At 42.7% G+C, this 19,981-nt stretch overlaps 1 protein-coding gene across 2 annotated transcripts in view; it reads left to right on the top strand.

Moving 5' to 3' along the window:
• The window catches only part of MED13L (mediator complex subunit 13 like), a 281,427-nt gene that overhangs the window by 244,966 nt on the left and 16,480 nt on the right, over positions 1-19,981 (top strand). The window contains exons 15-23 of one of the 2 annotated variants that reach the window (XM_018061210.1): positions 1,481-1,698; positions 2,197-2,402; positions 6,000-6,937; positions 10,902-11,081; positions 11,692-11,915; positions 13,723-13,915; positions 14,634-15,060; positions 15,807-16,026; positions 17,074-17,262. In XM_018061210.1, coding sequence (XP_017916699.1) covers positions 1,481-1,698; positions 2,197-2,402; positions 6,000-6,937; positions 10,902-11,081; positions 11,692-11,915; positions 13,723-13,915; positions 14,634-15,060; positions 15,807-16,026; positions 17,074-17,262 — 2,795 coding nt within the window. Of the gene's footprint in view, positions 1-1,477; positions 1,699-2,196; positions 2,403-5,999; positions 6,938-10,901; positions 11,082-11,691; positions 11,916-13,722; positions 13,916-14,633; positions 15,061-15,806; positions 16,027-17,073; positions 17,263-19,981 lie in introns of both variants that reach the window. The other variant, XM_018061209.1, reaches the window with a different exon arrangement.

Here is a 19,981-nt window from a genome sequence, read left to right as displayed (position 1 = left end):
AAGACCTGTTTTTCAGCTGCAGGACTTATCAACTATATAATCTGTCTGGTGGTTCTATGATAGTTTCTGGCTTGGCTTGTATCCCTAATACTGTGAATGGTTACATGATCTTAGGGTCAAATACTATTACAGCAAGAAAGTACCTTGAAGATCATCTTGGGAGTTTTACAGTAGGTTTTCTTCTTCTTCGCTCTCTTTTTAACTTTTTTTCCATAGCAGCAGCAGGTACTGTTTTGTCAAATGAAATCTTATACAGAATTCTATTATAAAAGTTAAATAGAAGTGGAGCTTCTCTAATGGAAGTAAAAGTTGAGATCTGAAACCCTGCCTATTGGCCTTTTTCTCCCCTTGTTGGTCCCTGAGGGCAAGAGAGGGTAGATTATTCAGGATTATCTAATTAACTAGGAAACATGGTAAAAATCATCTAATCCAGAGGTTCTCACCCTTTTCTGCTCCATAGGGTGGCAGCTTTCCCCTCCCTCCATAAACAAAGGGAAGAAAGCAAGCCTAATGAGAATCACACTCCTAGTCAAGCCTTTCCTTCTAGATGAAGGAACTAGGCCCGGAGGGAGGAAGTGACCGGGACACAGCAGCGCTGTGGTGGGACCACCTGAGTGGGGGACCAGCCCACTGCCGCTCCTCTGTACAGCTCTGCCTCAGGCGCGAGCACAGGGCAGCTATTCTTTATTAAGTTCTGATCCAGTGCTGTAAGTCGTGTTAACATCTGTTCAGTAGTTGCAGTAAATTACACTGCTGTAGACAGTAGTTACTGTTTAAATGTTGATGTTGCTAGAAAGAGCAGTGTGGTTGAGAACTGAGGAGTTAGATATGTTTCTAGATCACGGGTTTAAACTTGTGCCTCCAAATATGCAAATACATTTGCTGTACAGGACACCCCCTAGTGGCCAGATTTCATAACCACAACTTGCATTTCATTCCATACACTACTACTTTAAGCATCAGTGCCTTAAAGAGACTGGAAATGAAGATGGTTAACCTCAGGTATATAACAATGATTTTTTTTTTTTAAAGGTTGAGAATCACTGTTCTAAATATTATTTAAAAGATAATTTTTCCCCAGTTGATTTTTGATAAATTGTCTTTTGTTCTAGGTATGATTATTAATCCTGACTATGAAGTTTCATTTCCTTAGATTTTTCAGGGTGTCAGTTGTTAGAAGGGGGAAAAAATTATGTTTATGTAGACTTTGTTCACATAATTAATGTGAAGCCAAATTATAAAGTGTCAAGAGGACAGTGATAAAGATTCAGCAAAGGCTAATTTTCTGCTCATGGCCTTCTTCTTAGGAACTTCCATTATTAGTCCTCTGTCATGTAACAGATATGCCCATTCAGTCAACATTATTTCTGATGCCAACTAGGGGGCCTGATTATGAACTGGGATTTTTTTTTTTTTTTTTTTAAAGAAATCAGGCCTGTTAAAAATTTTACTTTCTTATTTATTTATTTATTTTTAGCAGTTGCAGACCTGCAGAGGATGTTCCCCACCCCTCCTTCTTTGGAACAGCACCCTGCATTTTCTCCTGTGATGAATTATAAAGATGGGATCAGCTCAGAGACAGTGACAGCATTAGGCATGATGGAAAGCCCGATGGTCAGTATGGTTTCAACACAGCTCACTGAATTCAAGATGGAAGTGGAAGATGGATTAGGAAGTCCCAAGCCAGAGGAAGTAAAGGTAATTGCCAGGATATTACCGTACACAGACATGCATGCATGCTCGGACTCTTCAGTTGTGTCCAACTCCGTGCAACCCCATAAACCACAGCCCATCAGGCTCCTCTGTCCATGAGATTCTCCAGGCAAGAATACCCAGGGATTGAACCCACATCTCTCATATCTCCTACTTAGCAGATGGACTCTTTACCACTAGCGCCAGCTGGGAAGCCCATACAAAGACAGGGTGGTTTTAAAGCACACGTTTCTACAACTTCTTTAAAATAGTAGTGTCTGTATGCAGTTATATACATACGTTCCTAAGGGTTCTCTGAACTAGATCATGTGGTATGTCACTTGGCATATTAATTAGTGTCTTTTGATTAATTTAAATGTTGGCATTCACATTTTTCCATTGATCAGATAAGAGAAATAGTGAATTCAGTCATTTTTGTTGCTATTATGGTATGTCCGCAAGTTGTTTACCAGCTTGATCACCAACCCCACTTTGTTGTCACAGGACTTTTCGTACGTGCACAAAGTTCCAACTTTTCAGCCTTTTGTGGGATCTTCCATGTTTGCTCCACTGAAGATGTTGCCGAGCCAGTGCCTGCTACCTCTGAAGATTCCTGATGCCTGTCTGTTCCGGCCTTCCTGGGCAATCCCTCCTAAAATTGAGCAGCTGCCCATGCCGCCTGCAGCCACTTTCATTAGAGATGGCTACAAGTATGTGCTGGGATCGTGTCAAGTCGCCTGCTGTATTTAATGGGATTTGTATCGTTTAACCTAAGTATTTACTTTATATGATGACAGCATTTCATTTGAAACTTCATCGGCCATTCGTGTTTTTGTGCATATTCTTTTGTGTTGAAAATATTATTTTCTAAATTTCATATATATGGGAACATTGAGGTTATTTGTGTGGAGAACCATGGTGTTTATGGTCATTCAGTGTCAAATGAGTGTCTGTCACAGAACCAAGCAGTAGATTGGAGTAGGTAATATTTTTAGGGTGATGGTGGTAAGTACTTCATTATATGTACTTTGATGATTTCAGATGTGTTTACTTAAGGCACTTTAAGGTTAAGTATTCATATGCTAATTTCTGTTGTTGACCCCATGTCACACAAGAAAGCAGCAATTGAACGGTGCCGCGATACGGAGGAGGGAAAAGGAAGTACTTGTCATAGCTTGTACGTAGTTTGTACTGTCCCCAAATAATTCTTACTTCAACAGTGCAGAATTAGTTTTCCCTTTGATTGGTGATTTCTTAATGACATGATGTCAATGCTTTAAAGTAAAAGGCCACAAACGCAAATGTCTGTCAGGACCAAGTAAGCAATATGTGAGTGGAGTGGACAGGGTCGAGCAAAATACTAGCCGCTACTGACAGTCAGTGTCGCTGTAGGGGTGTGGGGAGAGCGGGGCCAACAGCAAACTGTTTGAGAGTGTGTGTTGTCCCCTTCAAAGGGACTTTTATTTTTTTTCTTTTTGCTTGTTTTTTGGCAGTTCAACCTTAGGGAGTTGTTCAGGCAGGAATGTGAGAGATTTTAATGTACATTTCCTTTTTAAAATGTTGATAGTTGGGAATTCCCTGGCAGTCCAGTGACAGTTAATTCAGAGTTACATTCTAAAAGCTAAGACAAATTTATGCTGTAGGTCCAGTTTGTGGGCTACTTTTGTGACCTTGTATAGAAATCATCTTAATCAACTTTAATTTTATAAGCAGACTTTATGCTTATGTTTGTATAAAGTCTGTATTGGAATGAAAAACTGTGATAACGAAGTACTTTAAAAGAACCTTAGACTTGGAGAAGTACATGGAGTCATAGGACTGGAATTCCTGCCTTTTTTGTTTAGTCTCTGTATGACCTTAAGGGATCCTTTTACCTAGGTCTTCTCCTCTTTAACATGGAGTTTCAGGCACAAGATTTTTGAAACGCTCTGAGAACTAATGGTTGTGGAAGCAACATGCCACCAACAGGATGAAAGTGTGTGCCCAGAAGCACTCTGTAGGGCAGGGCCTGGCTTATTCTCTGCTGCCGTTCTCCAGTCGTGTCCCAGCTTGTTTTGTCTCAAACTGGCCCACACAGCTGGAGCAACTAGCACGCCAGGGGTTAGCATGCTGATCACAAGCAGTGTAGCCGCTTCGGGAGCCATTCCACAGCCTAGCCTCTTACACAAGCTCCTCAAAACAGTAACACACACCCCTTTGCTGCAAGATAGTTTCTGTAACTAGATAATTAGATCATTGTTTAGATCGAAATCTGTTGTCTGCCACCCCAGAGATTCTTGGTGTTCTAAACTGGCACTGTGAACTCTCTGGGATGAAATAAGTGTACTGCGCCTTTAAGTTCAGCATGTGGGGCGGGTGGTTCCCTTACTTCCTGGACTGCACAGTTGTGGCCTGTGGGAAGTCCTCCTGCTGTGGTCTGCATCACTGTGTGTGTCACTGTGTGTGTGTGTGTGTGTGTATTAGTTGCTCAGTTGTGTCTGACTCTCTGCGACCCCATGAACTGTAGCCCGCCAGGCTTCTCTGTCCATGGACTTCTCCAAGCAAGAATAGTGGAGTGGGTTGCCATTCCCTTCTCCAGAGGAACTTCCCAACCCAGGGATTGAACCCTGGTCTCCTGCATTGCAGGCAGATTCTTTACTGTTTGAGCTGCAGGGAAGTCCTCCCGCTTTATTACAGAACACACCAACAGTCTCTTGATGCCTCTCATACTTGCCATGCACTGACTTTCCTTCCTCTTTTTTTTTTCCCACTGTTGCATACCCAGCAACTAGGATGGGGTTGGTTGGTCCTCAGTTCATTTTTCTTGAATGGGAAAAGTCAGGTTCCTATACACAATAAACCATTTTACTGCCTTGGGAGCAATTTAATTATTTAGGTTTTCAGTTAATCGTTGTAGTTCCTTTTCTGATCTGAACTGCATAATCATTTTAGAGTTTTGTTGAACAGGAAAATTTGAAAGGAGTCCAATTAGAGTAAAGATCATTATTACACACTTACTATTTTGCTCTCTGAGATAGCAGTGATTGCTGATCAGGATTTCTGGGTCACGCGTTATCTGTACTCAAAGACACCGCTGTGCCTCAGATTGAACATTTCTTTGCAGAGCCTGATTTGGATTTTCAGGTTGGTAGGTTAGGCATAGCTAATTAAAAATCAGAAGAAAATGATTCAAAGAGCCATTACTTTATGACAGTCTTCTTTCAAATTATAAGTGAATGAATATGTACTTTATTGGAGGAACATTAGTTTAAGTACAGTATTAACAGAAGAATTTTAAGCATTTAAAAAAATCTTACTTCTTTTGATACCTTCTAATTGGAAAGAGTGATCCCAGTCTGTTTTATGGGCACCTCTAAGGATGTGTATCAAGAACATTTATTACAATAAGAACTTTCGTTACAAAATCGTGGACACTGTTTTGTTTTCTTTGTGGCTGTTCCAGACAGAAGTCACTGCTTATGAGAAAACAGCACAGTGTGATTGTCTCTGGGGATTCAAACTCATGCTGTTTTGCATGGCATATGGAAAATAGAAGATGAACTGCAGTTGCCCACCACAGAAACCTGTTAGCAGTTTGGACACTTTGATGTAGCATGTATACTTACATGCAAAGACCGAATTAATACTAAGTCCTCTTGGCAGCATGTGTAACATTTGTATTCACTGTAATATATGACTGGCCAATGGGTTCCTCAGATAGAATTCCCTCATGGTCACTCATTACGATAAAAATGCTAGCTAGATAGGACTGCATTTTTTGGAAACTAGAAAAATGTTAAATTTTCATGTGCGTTTGATTATAACTACTGTAGAATCATATGTAGATTATAGCCTCAGAGAACAAGTACACTGGCAGACTTTCAGTCTCAAAAAAGGACAAAATTGTAATTGCAAATTAGATGGGAATTTCATCTATGGTCTTCTAGCTAATTTGGCATCTGAGCTCATGTGTTAAAGTTCTATTTAGTAGTTAAGAGTTCTTCAGAACTACTTTGTCCAAGCCCAGCATCATGTTTTCTTGTTAAAAATAGCAAAAGTTTCCTCAAAAGATGAAGAGGAGGCTTGCTGAAGTGTGGACTAAGTGGAAGGGCACTGCTGTATTGACTTATTCTTCATACCTTGCTGCTTGTTTTTCCACACACTGTACTGACTCCTTTGAATCCTTAAAAAAAAAGAAAACAAAACCAAATAAACCAAGCGATAGCATGCATAAATAAGAAGTGGCCAGGCCGGGCTGGGGTGCTGAGGTGTGTGTCTGGCACCCGTGACCTGCCCCCTGTTCTCACACGGTGCCATCTCTCTTGCAGCAATGTGCCTAGTGTCGGGAGCCTGGCAGATCCAGATTATCTGAACACGCCACAGATGAACACGCCGGTGACGCTCAACAGCGCTGCCCCAGCCAGCAACAGTGGAGCAGGAGTTTTACCATCCCCAGCAACCCCTCGCTTCTCTGTCCCCACACCACGAACCCCTAGGACACCAAGAACTCCCAGAGGAGGGGGCACTGCCAGTGGTCAGGGCTCTGTGAAGTATGACAGCACCGACCAGGGCTCACCAGCCTCCACCCCCTCTACCACTCGGCCTCTCAATTCTGTGGAGCCCGCCACCATGCAGCCAATCCCTGAGGCCCACAGTCTCTATGTCACCCTGATTCTTTCGGATTCTGTGATGAACATCTTTAAAGACAGAAACTTTGACAGCTGTTGCATCTGTGCCTGCAACATGAACATCAAAGGGGCGGATGTCGGGCTCTACATCCCCGACTCTTCCAATGAGGACCAGTACCGCTGCACCTGCGGGTTCAGTGCGATCATGAATCGCAAACTTGGTTATAATTCGGGACTCTTCCTGGAAGATGAGTTGGATATTTTTGGGAAGAATTCTGACATTGGTCAGGCTGCCGAAAGGCGCCTAATGATGTGTCAGACCACCTTCCTTCCTCAGATGGAAGGAGCCAGAAAACCCCAGGAGCCACCGATAAGCCTTCTCCTCCTCTTGCAGAACCAACACACACAGCCTTTTGCTTCACTGAGTTTCCTAGATTACATTTCCTCCAACAGTCGCCAGACCCTTCCCTGTGTGAGCTGGAGTTACGACCGGGTGCAGGCAGATAATAATGATTACTGGACGGAATGCTTTAATGCCTTGGAGCAGGGTCGGCAGTATGTGGATAATCCCACAGGTGGCAAAGTGGATGAAGCTCTGGTGAGAAGCGCCACTGTGCACTCCTGGCCTCACAGCAATGGTAGGTTTCCCGGAATACAGATTTACTTTGAGAACTGTCTTGGTATGATGATAACTTGCACACTTGCCTTGCTCTATGTGACAAAATTTTAAATTTTATTTCTTAAAAAATAGAAACAAGTGAGAGCTATCTTGAAATTCGAAATGTAAGGATGGGGAAATGTTTCGTGTTGAAACACATGTGGAGAAGAGTAATTACGTTGTGGGATAAAAGTCATCGGGATCAGTGGTCCCTGTCCTTTTTGGCACCTGGGACCAGTTTCATGGGAGACAATTTTTCCACGGACCAGGAGGAGATATGAGTGATGGGATAAATACAGATGAAGCTTCACTCGCTTGCCCGGCTCTCACCTCCTGCTGTGCAGCCCAGTTCCCAACAGGCCGCAGATTAGTACTTGTCTGTGGCCCAGGGGTTGGGGAGCCCTGGTCTAGATAACACAGACTGATAATCTGCACACCCTTCTGGGTCAAGTTTCCATGATACTTCTTCCAGGAAGCCTTCTGTCCATTTACAGAGTACTTTCTCTTTCCTCTGATTTTCCAGTATTTTGTGTCTCTGGTAACAGTAATCACATTTTACTTTATGTTGTGGCTCCTGGGGATGTCACTGTCTTAAAAACTCCAGGTGATAAATGTTTTTGGAGTTTGGCTCTAAGAATGCTGAGCACCTGACTGTTCCTTTTCTTTATTCATTCTCTGTCTATGCTGTGATGTGTCCTGGGGGAAAAAGTGGTGAATGAAAGAGACAAGGTACTTGCCCTCAGGGACTTTCTAATCTATTTTGGAAAATGACATGAATCACATAATTACACAAATAAGCATATAACTGCAAACCATTATAAGTGAGGAAAGCATGGGGCATCAGAGGACACTTCCTTGAAGAAGCAGTGATATTCAAGATTGCAACACTGGGTACAGGTTAACTGAGGGCAGGGATGGCGAGTGTGGAGGGCCTTCCTTCAGAGGAGCCCAGAGGCCAGCAGGGCTAGGTTGTTAAGAGCCTTTGGGGACACCCTGGGCCCTGGGTCTTCAGTTTTAACAAGTCCTTAATGGGTTATGAAGAGACACTGCCATCAGATTTGTGTACTCAGAAACAGTGGACTCTGACTGGAATGCGGACTGAGGATTAGAAAATGGCAAGAGGGGATTGAAGGACACTGAGAAGTTCCTGCTGCAGGTGAAAGAGGAACCAGTAGCTTGGCTTAGTGTCCCAGGACAGGAGATGGAAAAGAAGTGGAAACAGTCAAGGGCCGTTTGGGAGGTATTATGGCAGGACTTGGTAATGCGTTGAGTTTTGGGGATTGGAGAGAGAGATTAAGGAAGACACCCAGGTTTGTGACTTGTACACCTGGACAGACAGTGGCATGTTGGTCAAAGATAAGTGTTCTGAGGAAAGACTAGGTCTGAAGGTCATAATTGAGTTTGGGAAGTTTTAAAGATCTCCTTTGAGATGTCCAGGTGGACACTTGGGACTTTATGGGATGGAGCTCAGGGGAAGGGGAGTGGACCGCACATAGGATGATAGCCCAAGTCAGGGCGTGGTGAAGGAGGAGGGCTCACTGAGAAGGAAGCAGGTGTGGAGCCAGAGGAGGGCCTGGGTTAGAGCTTGACTGCATTCTGCTGTGTAGCCAAGCTCCACAAAGAGAGTGGTCAACAGGCATTCAGTAAGCCAGGCTGTTAAGATAAGTATTAAACAGGTCTTTTGACCACAGTGAGAGCTGTTTGTGGGAGCTGAGGCCAAGCTGGCAGGATTCTATGAATGGAAGAAACATGGAGCCTATTTTTGGAATCATCCTCAGTCTTGCAGAGGAGAAGGTTATGTAAGCAAGGAGACTTCTGGAGGTAGAGACGCCCGAGAAAATATTTCAAGGGGTATACTCATTTTTATAACTCCTTAGGTTTAAGTACAGTGCCTTATACTTAGCAGGCCTTGGATTAATGGCTGCTGCATGAATTTATGAATTAAAGTCTTTCCCCTAAAGAATTATGGGTGATTATCTTACGTGGTTTCTTTTATTAGATAGTGGCCTTCAGATAGAAAAGCAGTCTGGGTGGGTGGATGAGTAGTGTCATCTTTGGATATGAAGAATAGCATGTTTTATTGCAGATGAGATGTGGGTTCTAAATTCAGATGCTGAAAGTACCAGACAGATCGTGTAAACAAATGATGTAGAGAGCCAGCTTTGCAAAAAAGCAGTGTCCTTCCACAATATCCTATTTTGTATGCATAGGAATAGAGTTCACAAAGAATTGCCTCTGCTTTTATTTTTCTTTAACCTGTAACTCTCTTGGTCTGTTATTTTCCTGCATTGGATAGAACCATGGGTACAAGAAGTACTTTACTTTTTTCTTTACTATAAGAAGAAAAGAAGCACAGGCTTGAAGATAAAGGAGGTAAATTCTGCTTCAGTCTCAGGCAGGCAGCAGAGGCAGGGGTGTCAAAAACTGCCTGAAGGAGGCAGCTCCTCGACTCCAAGTGGTAGTCCTCTGGCAGTGCAGTGGTCTCAGCCCCACGGTTGTCAGACCGTTTTCTAGTTTTTCAAGAGAAGCTGGAAATCCAGATTTGTGTATGAAATTTCATGAGAAGTCTGTTTCAGATTGAAAAACGAAAACAAAACCTCTGTGCCATGGATTTGCAACCTGTGTTTGATTTGAGGGTGCACCTGAGAATGTCTTCAGACCCTTCAGCACCGTGTGTCCCAGGCTCAGTTGGTAAATAGGTCACAGGTTTCCATCTGTGCTGCCGTCCTCGTCGGCCGGAAAAGTAAGAGCATGGAAAGGTCTTGAGGACCCCAGCTCTGCGGGTGCATAGCTGACCACCTCCAACTTCAGTACTTACTTCTTCAGATCTTTTAGGGAATTTGATGAGCATTATGGACCCTCTCCCCTCCCTGGGAAAAAATAACACCTGTGTTCATGCATGCACGTGCAGTTTGGGGAGAGTTTCAGAGGTTTTCATGTTCAAGGTTAAGGAGTCCTCCTGCTAGCAGGAAGAATGTGAGTTCTGAAACCGTGACTCCCCAGCTGTTCTAAGCTTCTTTTTAAATTCCTTTTTCCCACTCATCATATAATCAGATAAACATTGATATTTGTGAACAAAAGTAATTAAGAAACTTGGCTTCCCTTGTGATCTAGTGGTTAAGAATCCATCTACCAGTGCAGGGACAATGGCACCCCACTCCAGTCCTCTTGCCTGGAAAATCCCATGGATGGGAGCCTGGTGGACTGCAGTCCATGGAGTTGCTAAGAGTCGGACATGACTGTGCGACTTCACTTTCACTTTTCGCTTTCATGCATTGGAGAAGGAAATGGCAACCCACTCCAGTGTTCTTGCCTGGAGAATCCCAGGGACCAGGGAGCCTGGTGGGCTGCCGTCTATGGGGTCACACAGAGTCAGACACGACTGAAGCGACTTAGCAGCAGCAGCAGCAGGGACTCGGGTTTGATCTGACCTGCCATGGGGCCACTAGGCCGGTGCGCCCCACCTGCTGAGCCTGTCCTCGGAGCCTGCAGGCCGCAACAAGAGAAGCCACTGCAGAGAGAATCCCCACACTGCAACTAGAGAGCAGCCGCCTCCTGTTTAGGGCAGCAAGAAACCTGCGCACAGCAACAGAGACCCAGCATAGCCATACAGAAATAAATGATTTTTTGAAAAGTAAGAAACTAAAAGTAATTATGAAGCAATCATTAAGAAATTTTTGCAGCTCTCTTTTCTTGTGAATACCCTTGGAAACAGGTCTCTATGGTTTTAAAAAGTCAGACCTATTCACCTTTCCACTATTAGGCAGTTCTATAGTTAGCCCCTTTTATCATTTCCAATGATAATAAAATTTATTATTTACTAAGTATCTTAGAGTCTGCCGCAAGTAGACTCTACTGCTAGTGACGTCTCCGTCACAGCCTGTCGCTGAGGTCGTGCAGCCTGCCTTGACGGGTCCTGTCCTGTGCTGTCATTTTTCTTGCAGTGCTGGACATCAGCATGCTGTCCTCCCAAGACGTGGTCCGTACACTGCTGTCCCTGCAGCCCTTTCTCCAGGACGCCATCCAGAAGAAGCGCACGGGCAGGACCTGGGAGAACATCCAGCACGTGCAGGGACCGCTCACCTGGCAGCAGTTCCACAAGATGGCGGGACGGGGAACCTATGGTAGGCCTCTCTCCCTTCCCACGTTCTTCTGGACTTTCTCTTCCGTGAAAAGAGCAGCTCTAGTTACTGTCAAGTCTTCCTTCGCTGACAAAATAGAATCTGTTCCCTCCTGACTACTACATTTTATAATCTCTCTGTTTTCCAATAGTCAGTTTTGAAGATAATTTTTCTTAATGTCTTTGGCATAATCAAGGTCAGTGGGGCAAATAATGCCTAACTAGACTATTTGCTAGAATCTCCTCATCCTCCCAGTCCTCACTGCCGTTTCATCTGGATGAGCCTCTGAGCTAATTCTGTCAACTTCTTTGTAGTCAGGACCATAGTGCCTGTCTCAGAGGAAGGTAGATAGTTTTGTTTGGAGAACTAACACTAACCTGCTCTAGTCTGTACTCACTGAACCTTTATAAGCATGTTCTGACTCATTTAATTAAAGTTCTTCATCAGGGGCCATTTAATTAGAGGATTTGAAGACTACTTTTAAGAGTATCATGTCAGCCTACAATAAAATGTCCGATGCCAGAATTAAGACAAATTGCCAGAGAATTCGCAGTTGTGGAGGTGGTGGGAAACGGACTCACAAGAGCTTTCCTAAACTGCAGTCTTGTTTTAGGTTCTGAAGAGTCTCCTGAGCCACTGCCCATCCCCACCCTGCTGGTCGGCTACGACAAGGACTTCCTCACCATCTCGCCATTCTCCTTGCCGTTTTGGGAGAGGCTGTTGTTGGACCCATATGGGGGCCACCGTGATGTTGCCTATATTGTGGTGTGTCCAGAAAACGAGGCCTTGCTCGAAGGAGCCAAAACTTTCTTCAGGGACTTGAGCGCTGTATATGAGGTGAGAAAGACACGAGAGGTGAGAGTCGTCTGTATGATGCAGGGCCTCAGGTTGCATCTAGTTGTGGCTAAATTTTAAAGGATAAATATCTTCAAAACAGATCGCCAGGAAAATTTGCACATAGTTGGAGGATGAAGAAAAGGATAAGTTGGCAAGTTTTTCAGGAAGTACATTGTTTTCCCATCATAGCTTTATATTTTATTAGATTGAAAAGATTTTCCTCTACCACCCTTACTAACACATCTTAAAATCCAGTCAGCTGTTTTCTGCCCCATTTATGTGCTTGAGTTTAAAAGGACTACTCACCAGGGGATAGTGATTGTTCAGAACGAAAAGAAAGTGCATCTACTCTTGGGGGTGGGGGGAGTTCCTGAAAACAGTATAAAAGTGTTTAGCTGGAAAATTCCTGAATCACACAGAAGTTTAATGACTCATGTCCCTGTTATATTTTATTTAAACATCTTAATACTCGGTTTTGATACAGATGAATAATGTAATAATCCTAGTAATGTTAGATAATTTTGTATATTTAGTATATAAAGTCCTGTTACTTTTGAAAAATTAGAATCATATCTGTCTTTAAAGAGTTAGTGTACATTTCTGCTAAAGTACATATACACTAAAGTTTTTGTACCTTATACTCCTAATTAATCTTCATATTTGATGAGAGTAAATGAAATTAGTGTTTATAAAGTGTTTGGAGCTGTGACATATTATAAGCATTACAAAAGTGTTTATTAAATAAGATGCCAAGTTGAATTTCAAAAATATTCCATAACAGAAATTGACTATCTATAAATGTATGAGTACATATGAAATAGTAAACTTACATGTTGCTTCAAAGAAAAGAGAAGATGCTTATGTCTGAAATAATGGCATCAATTAAGCCACCAAAGGAAATCCTTGGAAACAGTAATTTCTAAACAGTGCCTGGTCCATGATGCATAATAATACTGAATCACAATTACCCTAATGCAGAAAACTTGTCTAAGCAATTTTAAAGCCCAGTCATTCTGTTAAATGAAGCTCTCAGCATAAGTTACAGAACATAAAAGGATTACCCGATCACTTCAGAATTGCTCTTTTGGCAGTAATATATACCTGCTTCAGAGGAGTGTACACTAGAGGATTTTTAAGGGGTTTGGTAAGCCTTCTGTTCATCAACTCTAGTATGGGCTAGTTATATGGACTCTCCTGCCAGTGAACATGTAGTTAAGTAGCTTACTTTTTGCAGATATATTGTATTCATTCTTTACCATAAGCACCCCTTTAATGTTCTGGAGGTTAATAATAGGATCTCATTGTGCTGAAACAATTATTTACTTCTAAAAAGTGGTCAGCGTGTCCACTGCTTTAGTGGCCTCTGCTCTTGGAGATCTCCAAATGTAACAGTGTAACAGATGGCCCATAAAATATTAGTGTTATCTTAGGGGAGAACATCCAGAGTAGGGATTACATAAAAGATTTCAGTGGACATACATCTCCATCAGCCTTCGTAGGCAGGAATCCAGCTCTTTATATGACCATTAGCAGTCAGGTAGCGCTCAGCAGTGTTCCCTTGTGCAGGAGGGGGTGAAGAAGCATTTCTTTTTTTCTTCAGAAAGAACATTTTTCCTTAGAGAGGCTGGTCCAGGGTTTGGAGAGACAGGAGAGCAGATTCAAATGCATTCCTGGTCTGGCTGCATGTGGAGACGCTGAGAGAAGAAGGTAGATGCCTCCATGAGTATGTCAGGCATCTCAGCGGCTGACGGTGCGCTCTCAGGAGGGAGCGTCCCTGTTCTGAGTGGGGTCTGCTGTGTTCTGTCAGATGTGCCGACTCGGGCAGCACAAGCCCATCTGCAAAGTGCTGCGTGACGGGATCATGCGCGTGGGGAGGACTGTGGCGCAGAAGCTGACGGAAGAGCTTGTGAGCGAGTGGTTCAGCCAGCCGTGGGGCAGCGAGGAGAGTGACAATCATTCCAGACTCAAACTTTATGCGCAAGTTTGCCGCCATCACCTAGGTAAATGGAAATTTACGTGACAAAGTCAAATTTGAGATGTAGAATAGCAGATTGTTTGTTTCCCTCTCCCCCATTCTTACCTGAAAAAATCCCATGGACAGAGGAGCCTGGCGGGCTACTGTCCATGGGGTCGCAAAGAATCGCATGCGACCGAGCGCACAATGTCTTTGTTATCAGTAGTTGAATGCTAATTGTTATGTGCATGTGTATTTTTGAAAAGCTATTTAAAGTAGCCTAAAGAAGTCATATCTGATTTACTCCACATTTCGAAAATGCAGCAGCATGATTTGGTATTAACTGGTTAATTTTAACCCACATTCTCAATAGAATCTTAGATCTAGCTTATAAGGCGTTAAACACATAGGAGCATAATATACCATGATGTCTGAGAATACATGACCTCTCAGTTTTTAGTGAAGGTGTGTGGAGTTGGTCTGAAAGGAAAATGATTGGTTTTCCTGAAAATGAAATGATTGGTTTTGTCCTTTTTCTTCTGTTCTCCAAATAAGGCTAGCAGAATTTATAATAAGTAGCCCATGTTTATTTCCCTGTTTATATACAAGCTTGTGTTCCAGTGTGGACATCGTATTTTGGGTGTCAGAACCAGAGTATTGCAGCCTGGAAGCATAGCTCTTTAGAATGTGACTGTTCTGAGTCTCTGTATCAGCCAGACCTGCAGAACATCCCTGAAGTCGCTTCTCTGTGTGTCCTCTTTCAGCACCTTATCTGGCCACTCTGCAGCTCGACAGCAGCCTGTTGATGCCACCTAAGTACCAGACCCCACCAGCAGCAGCACAGCCCCAAGCACCACCTGGGAGCTCTGGGCCTTTAGCTTCAAATCCAGGCTCAGCCGCGCCCTCAGCGGGCAGTGCGTTTAATCCCACCTCCAACGGCAGTTCTCTGAACCCGGCTGCGAGCAGTTCCACCTCTGGCTCTGCCGGGCCCCCAGTCTCCGCATCTGCCTCTGCTCCCATCATCAACCAGATCAGCACTACCTCTTCCTCAGGATTCAGCGGTAGTGTCGGGGGGCAGAACCCCAGCACTGGGGCCAGTGCTGCAGAGAGAACACAAGGGAGCCTGGGCTGTGCTGGAGACACCGAGCCTGGGCAGAGCTCCTCGCAGCCCTCCCAGGACGGACAGGAAAGGTACAGTACTCTGACCAAGTCAAGTGGCTTCGGCTTGGGCCCCCGGGCTCCCCTTCCTCTGTGCCCCTGCCCCCTCAACTTCACGCATCTCTAAATCTAGTGAAGTGCTGTATTTCTGTTCTTCCCCAAGGAAGGGAACAACTGTCAATCTATGGTTCAGTGTTAAGAAATTTGAGAACTTCTTATAAACTTACTAGTAATTATTGTATTACTAGTATAATAGTATGTACTTACTAATTAATATGCTTAGTGTAACTAATATTACTATTAATACTATATGAATAATATTTCTCTGATGGTTCAGATGGTAAAGAATCTGCCTGCAATGCAGGAGACCCAGGTTCAATCCCTGGGTCGGGATGATGCCCTGGAGAAGGGAACAGCAACCCCTCCAGTATTCTTGCCTGGAGAATCCTATGGACGAGGAGTGTGGTGGGCTACAGTTGGACAGAGTCCGACACGACTGAGTGACTAACATTTTCACTTTCAACTTCTTTGTATTAACAGCATTATAAAACATCTTCGTAGAAGGAAACCATGGGGGTGAAAAGAGATCTCCCATTTTAGAGAAGCACGTTGTCATTCTCCATCTCTCTTGGTTGCCAGCTGACTTGGTTTGCCTTCGTTTTGTACCCTACTGATGTTGCACTTGCTCTGTAATCGCTGTCCAGGGAGTCATTCTGCTCTGGAGTTGATGTATTTTTTATAATTTATGTTGCATGTCTCATAAGTGGCTGTGTTTGCAGTGTTACAGAAAGGGAGCGAATAGGAATTCCCACAGAGCCTGACTCTGCAGACAGCCAAGCCTACCCTCCTGCTGTTGTCATTTACATGGTGGACCCCTTCACGTACACTGCAGAGGAAGACTCTACTTCTGGAAATTTTTGGCTGTTGAGTTTGATGCGCTGCTACACAGAAATGCTGGATAATTTACCTGAGCATATGAGAAATTCTTTCATTCTCCAGGTAACTAACTGCAAGTTTATTTACTTTGTTGTTGTTTTTATGAAAGTAAATACATTTTTTTAAATTGTATATAAATGAAAACAGAAAAAAAATTATTCTTAATTCTACCTTTTAGATTCAGACGTTATTAGTTAGTATTTTGATGTTTCTCTAACCTCTTTTCTGTGTGTGTTTACACAATTGAGATCATATTTTCATGTAATTTTTTTCTACCGTTCACTGTTTTGACAATCTAGTGGTTGGGATTCTGTGCTTCCAATGCCGGGGCCAGGTTCAGCCCCTAGTTGGGGAACTAGGGTCCCAAAAACTGCATAGTGTGACCAATAAATGAATGAATACTGCCAGAATAAACATTTTTATGTGTAATCTCTCTTTTACAATTCAAGTATTTCTTAAAGTGGATTCTTAGATAAAGATGCTGATAAATAATGCCAGATTCCTTTCCCAAAAGGTTATAGTTATTTACAGTTCTTTCAGGAGTGAATGCACCTTTGCAAACTTCATAGTGTAATAATTTTTTAAGTTTATAATTTAATAGGTGAAAAATGATGGGTGTTTAGACTTTTGTATTACTGTCCCTTTTAACTCAAGTCATTTCTGTAGAATTCATTTAAAGCTCCTGGTGTAGTTTGTTGATAGTTTTTCGTCAAAGTTTGTGTCTCACATGATTAGACAATAATTCCAGTGATGCCATGTGTATTAAGTGTAAGAACTGAGGAATATATTTAAAAGCAAGTTTTAACATTTGAGGGCATAGCAACAATAAATTGAGAATTTATCCCTAAAATGGGAACAGGGTAATTTCTAAGTGACAATGTAATTTGCCTAGCAGAGTGACACCCCTTCTTAAACTGCTGCTATTTGTAATATAAGACTTTGTGTTACGGAAAGGAATTAAGATTGAATTATATTATGTTTGGCATTTCTGTATTTTAAGACTAAAGTTGCCTCTCCCATTCAAATAAAGAATTCATGCCATTTCATTTTCCAGCTGCCTTGTTAGCATATGAGATCTGTTTCCAGTCTTGTTTGTGTTTGTGTCTGTAGATTGTGCCTTGCCAGTACATGCTGCAGACAATGAAGGATGAGCAAGTTTTCTACATTCAATACTTGAAGTCCATGGCATTTTCAGTGTACTGCCAGTGCAGGCGACCTCTGCCTACACAGATCCACATCAAATCCCTCACAGGATTCGGGCCTGCCGCCAGCATTGAGATGACTCTCAAGAACCCGGAGGTAGGCAGCAGCAGGGCAGAAATCTGCAAAGACTGCTTTTATACTAAAGATGCAAGCCAGGAGAGTTACTTGCTTGCTCTGTCTTCTCCCTTTACATAAGAGTGGCAGATTTCTCTAATCCTTAAGCTGAAAAGGAGGAGGTAACTTCTCTGAACTTCATAATTTTTTGAGAAAGGAGGCAAGCAAACTCCTGCTTTTTTCTTGATGTAAGACCTAAGGCAACAATACACTTTTCCTTTTTACTTTACTTACTAATGTTCTGCTTTCCTGTATTTATTTTGCTCATTAATTTTGGAAGCTGATCTGTGTCTCTACCTCTACCTCCCCCAGCTCTTTCCTCCCAGAGCAGCTGTTGTGTGTGTTCACTCTACCCGGGCCCCTCACCTTCTGATGCTTTCTCTTCCCCTGGTCTCTGTGCTTCTGTGTGTGGATGAATGTGTTTTCTCTCTATCTTGCTAACTCTATCTTGCACAGATGTGTACCTCCAAAACACCAAGCCAAACATGCTTTAAACAAGAGTTGTACACTGCTGTTGTTTTACTAAATCATCTTTTCCTGAAGATAGATGTACAGGGCAGTGTTGAGGACTTTAAAAGCCTTCAAAAATCAATTCCACAACTTTTGCATGAAAAATTACCCATTAATAAGAGCCAGCAAACAACGCTTTACTCTTAGAGAACTTAATACCCCAAATTGCTAATTTTAGTCGGTAATGTTTTTCTGGAAAACTGAAAAAAAAAAAACACTGACCTACTACTTAATACCGCATTTGTTGTAACCTGGGTCAAGTCAGCTTGGTCCCAAGGAAGGGAGCTGCTTAGCTGACAGCTTACATCCACTCTGGGGTTACAGAAAAGTTCTGTCTTTGGCAATTCTAGGTTAGTTTGTTGAGTTTGTGTGTGGTTTTTTTTTTTTTATTTTGGTGAGCAAGTCATCTATTTTCTCTACTACTAGCTTTTTTTAGAATTGTAATATATCCGTTTCTACTTCTTATTTATGTCTGGAAATCATGAGTTTGTCCTTTCTGTATACACTTTAAATTTTTTAGTTTTTACCTCTTGTGGTTATTGTACAATTCAGATGCAGTCATTCCTTATGCTTTCGTGAGAAGCTATCACAATTTCAAGTGACAGCTAATAGCAGTCTGCATTTTCATAGAAGTGAGTAAAGGCTGACTACCTATATTAAGATATCCCAAGGCATTATGTAATGTTTTAAAAGATTATATACTGGCAGAACACCGTGAGAGTTCATGAGACAAAGTGAGGCTCAGATGAAAATAAATTGCAAAAATATGCTTTCTTTCCTTTTGCTTTGGAACAGGAAGAGAGAAATCAATTGTTTGACTTAATTAAAAACCTAAGAACCAAACATGAATACTTACTGAGGTCCATAAATCTTCACTTGCGTGAAGGTACTGACTCCTGCTAGATGCGGCCTCTCCCTCAGTCTGTAGGTCGAATTTTGTACTTTAACTCGGCAACTGAAGCTGAGTGTCTGCTGCCAGACTCTGTGTTAGGTGTCGACTGTGCAGCGGTGAGCAAGATACCAGTCCTCTGCTTCCAGGGATTCGCAGTTTCTGCAGTGGCACAGCCTCATGCAAGCTCCTGGCAGCCATGGTCTCACTTGCTATCTCTGTGGGGTCGCCTGTTCTGGCTGTTTTATGTACATGGAGTAATCCCACATGTAAGCTGTTACGTCTGGCTTCTTGCACTTAACATCATGTTTTCAAGATTCTTCCATGTCATAGCACATATGACACTGCTGTGGCTAAATAATACTCCACTATATGGATGGACCACAACTTGTTTATCCCATGAGTGGATGGACGTGTGGACTTTTCCACTTTCTGGCTGTTTTGACTAATGCTGCTCTAAATAGTTGTGTATGAGTTTTTATGTGGCTATGTGTTTTTGGTTTTTCTGGTGTGAAATTTCCAGGTCTGTGGAGAGTGAATGGATCAGTGACAAGGTTAGGTTTGAAACTTGAACAAGTTGTTGAATATCTTTGTATCCCTGAAATGAAGGAATTGGGTTAAATTATCTCTAAAATCTCCTCTAATTCTGTAATTCCATTATTACCAATTCTTATGCTATAGAATTCACGGGCTAGCAACTCTTGACTGTGAGCTAAACCCAGCCTGCAGCCTGCGTGTGTATGAGCAGTCAGATGGGAGTGATGGTTACATTTTTACAAAGAGAGGATTGTGTGAAAAAGACTCACAAGGCCTAAAGTATTTGCTGTCTGGTCCTTTATAGAAGTTTGCTGACCCCTGCTGTAGTGTACTAAATACTCATATGTATGTAATAGCTGTAAACAAAAAGGTTAAATTTCATCACAGTTTATCTAAAATATTTGTCTTCGGTAACAGCTAATGCTTTGATTTCTTAAATTGTACACACATACACATAGTAAAGTATAATATACATACTGAAAAGTGCCCAGTCTTAAGTGTTCAGTTCAGTCGCTCAGTCGTGTCTGACTCTGCGACCCCATGAACCGCAGCACGCCAGGCCTCCCTGTCCATCACCAACTCCTGGAGTCCACCCAAACCCATGTCCATTGAATCGGTGATGCCATCCAACCATCTCATCCTCTGTCGTCCCCTTCTCTTCCTGCCCCCAATCCCTCCCAGCATCAGGGTCTTTTCAAATGAGTCAGCTCTTTGCATCAGGTGGCCAAAGTACTGGAGTTTCAGGTTTAGCATCATTCCTTCCAA

This window comes from Capra hircus, chromosome 17 (genome assembly GCF_001704415.2).
Source record: "Capra hircus breed San Clemente chromosome 17, ASM170441v1, whole genome shotgun sequence".
Lineage (NCBI taxonomy): Eukaryota > Metazoa > Chordata > Mammalia > Artiodactyla > Bovidae > Capra > Capra hircus.
The sequence above is the reverse complement of the archived record's forward strand: the minus strand, read 5'-3'. Positions and strand labels throughout refer to the sequence as shown.